The following is an 11,210-nucleotide window of genomic DNA, read 5'->3' on the forward strand; positions in this document are numbered from 1 at the left end:
AGCCAATGTTGTAAGCAAATTCTCCCGTCCACACGCCCGCATCATCTCGAATCAGGCCACCAGCTGATACCATTCCTCTAGCAGCAAGAAAAAAACCATCGGCCTTAACCTTAACCGCATCTCTAGCAGGCAAACTTCATGAAATCAAAGTCTACTGGGACGCTCTATGTTGGCCAATAAGGAAGCTCAGTGCACTATATTAGCCGCAACGGGCTTGAGAGATGGTGCAGAGGATTAGATGGTGGAAAGAGGGAAGGATCAAATAATCGGGGTGATTATTTTTGGTTCGGTTTTTATTTATAAAAATAATCAAATTAAAATTTAAAAAAATACAAAAAATAAAACTGAATCAAAACCAGTTCAAATCGATCTGTTTTGATTTGGTTATTTTATATTAAAAATTAAAACCTATCCGACCAAGTCATTTGGGCATTTGTAAGCAGCCTCTCATGAAGAGCAACTTGTGTAAGCAGCAGGCTTTAAAAAAGATCGAATTCATTGCAAACCAGCCCACTGCCAAACAATTCTTAAGTTGAGAAATAGGAGGTTGAATAACTGGCCGCCACCACTGACTAGATGCTGTAACATAAATAATCCACGGCGGTCTTCATCAAATCATATGGAATACGCATAGTGACGTTGAGACTTAAAACCATTGCACCGTCCACCACTGGTATCCGCAGGTTATGATACCATTGGAAATGATTAGCAGGCATTGCGCCATTGGATTGTCCTTCATTAATCGTAACTCTAAGTCCATGATTGGTGATGCTCTGCATGGTTATAAAATCCGGTTTAGCAGGTTGACTTGATGGCCTTTCGGTCCAAAACTTGGCTCGGGTTTGATTTGATTTTAAACTATTTGAGCAGTTTATCTAGTTAAAACTGGCATTGATTAACACCTTTTATTTTATTTAAAATCATATCATTTATTTTTGAAGATGAAGAAACAAATTTTATTTTCTCTTTTATTTACTGTGACGATAAAGAATTAAATTATCACTATATTTATTTATCACTATATAACCCCAAAGGGATTGTGGGTTTTTTTTTCTTCCAATTGGGGCCCTCCTCTCACCACCCCCATGTGGATGATCTACAACGCTCATAACTACTCTTTTTAGTACAGGACATTTACCTAGTTAATATTTAGATTCGATTCTACCCAAACTTTTCTGGTTTACTCCAGCATTCTCTACTTGTCCGACTATTATTGAGCAATTTTTAGATATTAAACAAACCTCCTAAGAAGATAAGACTAGACCGGTGTCGTTTTGAATATATATTCAAAATGCAAAAGTGAGCATGCAGCTGGTATTCTCGAAGGAGGAGTTGCACCTTGCAATTTAGCACTTGTGCTTGGTTCGCTTCTAACCTAATTTTAAGAATATTTTTTTTTTTAAAAAATACATAATGAATATAATTAGTTCTAATAAACTTCATTTTTTAAGTTTCAAAATTAAAATTAAAATTAAAATATAACTATTTAATTCAATTCAGCTTTCATCTAATCAAATCTAAATAAAATTAAATTTTATTAATTTTATTTTTTTATTAATTTTTTATTCAAAATAATATTATTTTAATTTTTTAAAATTTTATTTAACCGTTCAGGTTATACTATGCTCAGCTCGTACTAACCTGCCAATTTCTTTCCAGCAGCCTTCTGATATCATGATAACTTCCATGACAGAAGGTGAGTGGAGCCCACATAATAAATAAAAGAGATACACTATTGCCGAGGAGCTACTCAGATTCCCAAACACAAATAAATAACATGTATCGAAACTTAAATGCACAAAATAATTTTACCGAGGGAACTATAAATGTTACTGTTTATCAAAAAAATTATTATTGATTATTTATATAATTTTGGTCATTTCATCAGTAATTTTATTAGTGATTTATATTTTATCAGAATTAACTCGCTGGTGATGTACATATTATCAGTGGCATTTTCTGTAATTTTATTTTAATTCTTTGTAACACTTTGAGGGATTTATTTTGTCGGGATTCTATCTGCAATAATATATGGCATTTCATGTAATTTTTTTAACTCTCCGAAACTTTCTGATGAACTTATTGTGTTAGTAAGTTGTTCTTTTTTTATTTTAAAAATTCAAATAAATAAATTAGAAAAAACTCAAATAAAATTTATCAGTTTGAATACAAGTCACCTAGAGGAGAAGGGCTAAAAGAGGAGGAGGAGCAGTATCTTCGACGGGACCATGAGGGCAATGAGGTGGACCACAAGTACCACGGATGTTTGACAACAGTTGCATGTGCAATCGCCTAAATTCGATCGTCTTAGCACTAATTTGTTTTGTTTCAGCAACAAGCCAGGCCGTCTGAGCTTGAACTTGTATTAGAATCGTCTAGAACTTTGGAAATTGAGTGCTCAAAACTTGTAGCGAGCATCCAATAATTGATACACTATGACCCGTCCATAAATCCTCGTAAACTTGATTTCTATCGGGTCCACCGGATGATCCTGTCTCCAGCCACAAATCCAGATTGAGTTCTGGATGGATCGAAGGATTGTCCTTGTATCTCTCCTGAAATTGAGTGATTTGTATTTCCTGAAAAAAAGAAGCCAGTAAGCTAATTTTAAAAAAATTAATAAAAAAATTGTTGAAATCCAACTTACCATGAACTTCGTAGTTCAACTATCCACAAGCCATTGCACCCGTTTCTGATGGTAATCATTTCTCATGTGAGTTTCTACAAAAAGCTCCATCGGTCTTGGTTCGCGTCTAAGAGCCGTAACCTATAAAAAAAAACTACTGTCAGTTAAATATCTTCATATAAAACAACAATTAAAAACAAATGGATGTAATAAAAAAGAATTTTACCTTGCGCTTCGCATGCAAAACAAATAGAATTGATCCACTAGTCTGCGTGGTAATTGAACCATGAATCTCCTTGTTCTGGTTCTTCGCACCAGAGTATGACCGTTGCATGAAATGCTCCCACATCACGTTCTGGATATAATTTTCCCATATAGCCTTTGAAATGTGCAGAGGTTTGAAATCCCTCCAAATCACCTTGTCTTCCCAGCCTGGAAGACCCTTTTCTTTAACGTATTTTTTTGCGTATCATACCAAAAATCATACAACCTATATGATAGAAATAAATAATCGGTTAAGATAATGAAAAATAAAATTTTAATATTTAAATAAAAATATAACATTTTGAATTCAATCTTACCTAGTCGCGTTGTGATTCTCCCAAACCCTCATGGCAACAACGTTGTTAGCCCTATTCCAATAAAAATTTTCCTTGCACGTCAAATTTGTAAAAAATAGTTCATTGAAATTAAAAAAAACTAACTGAATTAACATAATAAATAATCGGTTAAGATAATGAAAAATAAAATTTTAATATTTAAATAAAAATATAACATTTTGAATTCAATCTTACCTAGTCGCGTTGTGATTCTCCCAAACCCTCATGGCAACAACGTTGTTAGCCCTATTCCAATAAAAATTTTCCTTGCACGTCAAATTTGTAAAAAATAGTTCATTGAAATTAAAAAAAACTAACTGAATTAACATAATAAAAAAGTTTCAGTATATACTAACTTGGAACTCTCATAACCATGCATCAATCATAGGTTTCCATTCAAGATTTTTGAAAACCTGATTGTATTGAAACAATGACACTTTCATCGATTATCTCATTGCCAATGTTATCATACGAGCAACCCTACATTTGTAAACCTAAAATTCTATTTGTTAATTAAAACTATGTTTTCACAAATTATTTACTATTATTTATTGTTTAATCGTGCAAGTAAGAAAAACAAGCTTACATTGAAAGGTCAGGTTTCCACGAGGCAATATACTTCCCAGTATATACCATAGTTATTAAACCCGGCCCGGGGATTGACCCGGCCAAGGGCCCGGGTCCCAGGTTTCAGGGGTCAACCCGGGTCAACTCGGGTCAACCCGGATTAACCCGGAAAAATTAAAAAAAAATAAAGTTTTAATATTTCATATGAAAAAATCCATGTAAATATAAATTATACATATTATGAAGTTTAAAAGAATATTTTAAAAAGTTTTTTATCCCACATTAAAAAGATATTATGTTAAGCTTTTAAGTTAAAGTATTTAAACTAAAAAAGTTTTTTATCCCACATTGAAAAAACATAACTTTTTCCTTGGAAACATAGAGTATATATATTAATGGGTTTCAAATCCCACATTGAAAAAACATAACTTTTTTTATGGGAACATGGAGTATATATATGAAAGGGCTTCAAATCCCACATTGAAAAAATATTATGTTATCCTTTTAAGTTGAAGTATTTAAACCAAAAGGTTTTTTATCCCACATTGAAAAAACATGGTTTTTTTCATGGGAACATAGTGTATATATATGAAAAGGCTTCAAACCCCACATTGAAAAGATACTATGTTATCCTTTTAAGTTGAAGTATTTAAACCAAAAGGTTTTTTATCCCACATTGAAAAAACATGGTTTTTTTCATGGGAACATAGTGTATATATATGAAAGGGCTTCAAATCCCACATTGAAAAAATATTATGTTATCCTTTTAAGTTGAAGTATTTAAACCAAAAGGTTTTTTATCCCACATTGAAAAAACATGACTTTTTTCTTGGGAACATAGAGTATATATACTAATGTGTTTCAAATCCCACATTTGAAAAAAAAAAAAACCCGGGTCTCATTCGGGTTCGCCCGGGTCCCGGGTCGACCCACCGGGTCACCCGGGTTTGGCCGGGCTGTTGCCACAGCCGGTCTTTTGTTAAACCCGGACCGGTCCAGCCACCGGGTCGACCGGGTCCCGGGTCGACCCGCCGGGCCGGGCCGGGTTTAATAACTGTGGTATATACTTTCTGCTCAGAATGGACCCCTCGTTTGTGAGGCGACATTGCACTTAACAAGCTTGCGTCGAGAAAGGGTGTCTGTGCCTTAGGTCCCTATTCATTGTCAGCACCTAGCGACTCATGGTCATCAGAAGCGCTGCTAGAAGAATTAGTAGAGCTCCTGTTTGTATTACAAACCACTAAATTTCTCCTTGTCATCTAAACAAATTAAAGCATGAAAAAAGTTAGTAACATCCTTATTTTTTTTAAAAAATTCTTTTTCCTTCACATTTGGTCCCCATCCTTTTAATTATTATTTTTTATTTTAGAATAAGCTATGAAATTACAAGTGTTTTCCAATTCACCCCTATCATTTTTTAATCTATATATAATCTATTAAATTACAAAAAAATTTTAGTTTCGTCCCCTATCATTTTTAAATATATAGATAATCTATCAAATTACAAATGATTTTCAATTTCACCCCCGCTATTTTTTTAATCTATGAATAATATATCAAATTACAAATATTTTTCAATTTCATCCCTTATTATTTTTTAATCAATAAATAATCTATCAAATTACAAATATTTTTCAATTTCAGCCCTCATCATTTTTTAATCAATAAATAATCTATCAAATTAAAAATATTTTTCAATTTCACCCCTTATAATTATTTTATCTTTCAAATTTGATCCTCATTCTTTTAGATGTTATTTATTTTGTTTGGAATCATTTTTTTAATGGTTTTTTTTATATATAAATTTCATCCTCCTTGAGTTTTTCTTTTTTCTTATCATATTTTATTTCCATTGTTTTTGTTGCTTTTTTCATTTGTAAGTTTTTTTATTAATATTTTATTCACGATTTCATTCTTTATAATTAAATTTGTAAAGAGTTAAATTTCTTGATTGAGCCCAGGTTCCGGATTTCATAAATTGTAGGTTTTAGAGATTAAATCAAGTTTAGAAGGTTCGTTTGGGTTTGCTTTATTTTTTTTTCTCTTTTTATGCTAATAGTTTATTATTTTTTATCCTTTTTTTGGGTTTTTTATTTTTATTTTTTGCGGTTTGATTATTTTTATATATTTTTTCTTAATTTCACCCTACCATTTTTTAATCTATAAATAATCTATCAAATTAAAAATATTTTTCAATTTCACCCCTATAATTTTTAATCTTTCAAATTTTATTCTCATTTTTTTAATTGCTATTTATTTTGTTTTGAGTCATTTTAAAAATTGTTTTAATTTTCAAATTTCATCCTTAGGTTTTTTTTCTCAAATCTTATCCTCATTATTTTTGTTACTTATTTATTTATTTATGCTTTTGCAAGTTTTTTAAATTAATATTTTTAATGATTTTATCCCTCAAAATAAAATTGGTTGAAAGTTAAGTTTCTTGATTGAAGCCAGGTCTAGAATTTAATGAGTTGCAAGTTTTATAGATTAGAACAGGTTTAAGAGGTTCACCTGAGTTTGCTTGTTTTTTTTTTAAGCTTATGTTTTTTTTTTTTGAGTTTTTTTGGTTATCTTTTTAGGTTTGTCTTCTATTAGGTTAGCATTAGGTTCTTTGATAATCCAAATAGCTTTAGGTCTTTTTTTTTTACTTTTTTTTCTTTGTTTTTTAATTATTTTATTTATTATTTTTGTATTTTTTTTTATATTATTTAGATTACTACTTGAACGAGACTTAGATATTTTTTTTAACCCAGCATTTTTTATGTAATTTGTTTTTTTGCTTTGCTATACCCACTATGAAGGATGAAGGATGAAGGACGGGTAACAAATCTAGTTATTAGTTACTAAATAGGCTGTAAATAATCTGTTGATATTAGTAATTGATAGTTAACCGACGTTTCTTCATTTTAAGAAGGCGATTTTTGTGACCGAGGTCGCCTATTCAAAGGACATTTACCGAAGCTTTATACCATCATCATAAAAAAAAGATATAAGCAATATTTGGATTAATAAATTTTTTATTTTTATTCTTTTTACATGAATATTTAATACTATCTCCGGTTTATATATAATGCGTAATTAATAAAACTCTCAATCCCATTATAATAATTCATTTTACACAACTTTTCGGATGAAACTCGATACATCTAAGAACGATAATCCATTACTTATATCAAACCTATATAGAATATTAATGACAACATGTATTAAATAATTATGTGAAAAATAAATTAGATAATATTGATTTAACTCAAACTTATTCAATTTATTTTAATAGTATCCTTAAATCATCATCAATTTTCTAAAATTCAAATTCCTCTATATTTACTGAAATTCTCAACTTAAGAATAAAATTGACAAAATAAGAAACATATCCATTAAATAAGCCATTATTTATTTCATTACAAAACACATAAGTCACAAAATCAAAATCAATTTCATAAAATTACAAACAAAATTTCAATCAAACCCTAACATGAATAAATCATATATTCATGCAACAACTTAATTTCTATGAAAAAAAGCTATAAAACAAGTAAACACACAAACAAACTATATATACTACATCAAAATACCAAAAAAATTAACATTTTAAAAAATGAGTTAAAACAAAAATTAACATTTTTTTTTTGTAATATGCATTTTTAACCTAAAAGATTTAAGATTTTTTTTTTAAAAAATTTGTGACCTCTTTATAAATATATAAAGTTTACTACTATTTTACCAGAAATATAATTGGATAGAATCCAAGTTTTTTATAAAGAAAATATTACCTGAACTTCTATAAATCAAATGATAATCTTAATTACCACCTAATATAAGTGAGCAAAACCTGTTCTACAATTTGATCTTTTCGATGGAAAAGATACCATAATAAACACTGACATTAATTCAATTATATGATGCTGGACCCAATTTATAAATTAGTTCCTTTTCCTCCGTTGAGCTCCAAATTGTTTTTGGAGTAAATTATAATTTAGTTTTTGTAGTTTATCGGTATAAATTAATTAATCCATGTTGTATAAAAACCAATGAAATAGTTCTTTAACTAACATTGACCGTACTTAATTAATTTAATAGTATTCTGGTCAAAAAATGCTTTTTTTTTCCTTGTCAATCTTTTCTTCCTATACCTTTTTTTACTTCTTAAAATAAAATATCAAAATAAATTGAAAAAAAATCATGAAATAGACAAGTCATAGATTAATTTAAAAATAAAGGGATTAAATATATAGTTTTCTAAAACTACAAAGACTAATTAACTACTTTTGTTTTTCTAAATTACAAGGACTCAAATTTTTTGTTTAAAATAGTTTTCCTTTTCTTTTATTATTTTTCAAAAAATATTAGTTCATTGGCCAACTCTACAACGCAGGTCAGATCAAAATTTTCTTGAATGTGAAAATATGTTTAAGCCACAAGAAATTATTTGATATTATTATTAAACCCGATCCAACAAGTTAGTCTTGAAACCTCCCAACCCGACTCCTTGCTTCACCCAAGTTTAAAATTAACTCATTTGATAGTTGTCTTGACATGAATTAATCGACTTGACTGATTTAAAAGCAACTTAGATGATTGTTAAAAAGCGTGGTTTGACTTTTAAAAAAATCAAAGAAGATGTCTTTGTTATTTTAATATTGAGACAATAAAATATTAGATTGATTCAGGGTTCGCGACTTAACCTGTTAAACCTGCGACCAGGATCATGGACTCTACTGGGTTTAACAACTTTATTTTTTGTTTTTTATATTAAAAACTTTTTTTTTACTTAATGATATAATAATAAAAATAGACACTCATAAAATTGAGCACCAATCAAATACCGGGATCTTTGTTTGAGACTGCGATAATCTCATAGAAAACAAATAAAAAAAAGAGCAATTTGAAAAAAAAAAAAGCAAACAAAGATTCAATTGTAAGAAAAAAATTTGGAAGATGGAATGAAAAAAAATAGAAAAGGAAAAAATGTTTCGGGCTAGCGGGTCAACTTTAAAACTTCTCAATTCAACTCCTTACCTAGTATGGATTTAAAATTAACATGCATATGAGTTGCCTTGACATGGATCTGATTTTATGAGTTGAAAGACAATCTGGACGACCAATAAAAAACATAGTATCGCTTAACAAATATTTCAAGATGATATTTTTCATTTAATATTGAGATGGTGACATATTGGATCAACCAAAGTTTAATGGCTTAACCTCCCACAAAATCCACAATCCAGATCATGGACTTCATTGAGTTTAATTATTTTTTTAAACTATTTTTTATTTACTGTTATAATAAATGTTATAATAAGAAAAATAAGTATTTATAAAATTAAATATCAATAAAATATTAGGATATTAATTTATAATATTAAAAGATAAAATAAAAAAAATAGTACAGTTCCTTCATTGTTTATACTGTGGGACACATTTAGCAGGTAATGGTTAGAATAGTGAAAATAACATAAATAGGTAGATAGTGCAGCAGACCTTTAAATATTCCTTGCGGACATTTGCTTAGTCTTGCATTTCGCAAGAACTGCAGCCCTCCAAAACCCTCATCTCCACCCTTCTCTCTCCCCACTCCCCCGTTTCCATCTCTACATTAGCAAGCCACTACTGCCATGGAATTCCTTTTCCAAACAGTTAAACACTGTGTTATGAACCATCTAGCCAAGAAGCCAGTTTTCTCGACCCTCCAATACTGGCTTGTGAACAACCCTCATATCCTCAACTTTTCATGGAACCAAGGCCAGACACTAGGAGCCTCTCCACTCTTCCTCACCCTCACTGTCCTCTCCTATCTCTCCCTTACTTTCATCCTTTCACATGTCACTCTCCCCTCAGTTGGGCCTCGCATCCTCAGGTTTCTCACAGCCATTCATAACATTATCCTCCTCACTGTCTCCTTCACCATGGCCATCGGTTGCACCCTCTCCATTATTTTCCACTCACCTAATGTGGACTGCATCGTTTGTTACCCTATAAACACCCCACCAAGAGGGCCTCTCTTCTTCTGGTCGCATATTTTCTATCTCTCAAAGATTTTTGAATTCATGGACACCCTCTTGATCATCTTGAGCAACTCCATCAGAAGGCTGACTTTTCTCCACGTGTATCACCATGCAACCGTTGTGGTCATGTGTTACATATCTTTACACACTTCACAGTCTTTGTTTCCTGGGGTGATTGTCATAAACTCTTCGGTGCACGTGATAATGTATTTCTACTACTTCCTGTGTTCATTAGGGATACGTCCCAAGTGGAAAAAGTTTGTCACAGATTGCCAGATTGTGCAGTTCTTTTCAAGCTTTGGGATCATGGCCTGGATTTTTTACTACCATTTCACAGGGTTGGGCTGCTCTGGCATCTGGGGTTGGTGCTTTGATTCTGTTTTCATCACTTCTCTTTTGGTTTTGTTCCTTGATTTCCATTCAAAGAATTACTCCAACAAAAACGAGGCAAAGAAGAATATATAAATTAATGGTCATCCATTAATTTGTCAGTTTTCATGATTTGATTGACCTGCAGGGCCTTTTTATTTCCATAATTTGTCGTTCATGTTAATTAACTCAGCGCAAGTTATCATCTAGTGATACAAGTGTGTGAGATGTGGGTGGCACAGGATCCTTGGACATCATTCTGTATGTTGGATTTATAATTCTATGGTTAATGCAATTCATAATTCAATAAGAAAAAGGTGTTACTTACTTACTGTTCAACACATTAATTCTATTTTATGACATCTCACACACATCTAGGCATAGTTAACAGTTGTACTGTTTGCATATGATTCCTTTTTAATGCTAAATTTCGCGCACACACATATGGAATGAAATACTGCTTTTCATTCGATATAATTTGTAATTTTTTAAATTAATCAATTTTGATATATTTGAGACATGTTTATCGGGAAAACATATACAATTCTTCACCGAAAATACACGGGGTGCAACATCCTTTTCAACTCTGTCAAAATAAAATAATTCTTTATGTTCCCTTTGTACCTGTGATCCGTTGGCAAGAAACGCCGGTGATAGTAAAAAAAAAAGACGCTCTATCCCCGTTTGTTAACGTGAATGCCTTATTGTTTTCCATGCATCAACTCATCAATTAATGGTCGAAGACAAACATTTATATTTCTGTCTGGACTACTAGGACCAGGTATGACTGTAGATAAAAATATAAACTCCGGCCTCATACACATTCCAGGTGGCAAGTTGTAAACCGTTAGTATAATTGGACAACAAGAATAAGGAGCAAGAAATGACTCGAATGGATTGAATCCGTTTGTACATAGCCCAAGACAAACGTTCCTTAATTCAACTGAAAAGTGAGGATGCACACTGTTAAAGTGTTTCCATGCACATTCCAGGTGGCAAGTTGTAAACCGTTAGTATAATTGGACAACAAGAATAAGAAGCAAG

General features: G+C 31.1%; 1 protein-coding gene across 1 annotated transcript; it reads left to right on the plus strand.

Annotated features, from left to right (window-relative positions):
• Window positions 1-9,296: 9,296 nt before the first annotated feature.
• On the plus strand, window positions 9,297-10,493 carry LOC7480774 (uncharacterized). The gene has a single exon (XM_002303122.4). It carries the CDS (start codon window positions 9,408-9,410, stop codon window positions 10,260-10,262), a length of 855 nt encoding a protein of 284 aa, XP_002303158.3. The 5' UTR covers window positions 9,297-9,407; the 3' UTR covers window positions 10,263-10,493.
• The last annotated feature ends 717 nt before the right edge of the window (window positions 10,494-11,210 follow it).

Source organism: Populus trichocarpa, chromosome 3 (assembly GCF_000002775.5).
Source record: "Populus trichocarpa isolate Nisqually-1 chromosome 3, P.trichocarpa_v4.1, whole genome shotgun sequence".
NCBI classification, from domain to species: Eukaryota; Viridiplantae; Streptophyta; class Magnoliopsida; order Malpighiales; family Salicaceae; genus Populus; species Populus trichocarpa.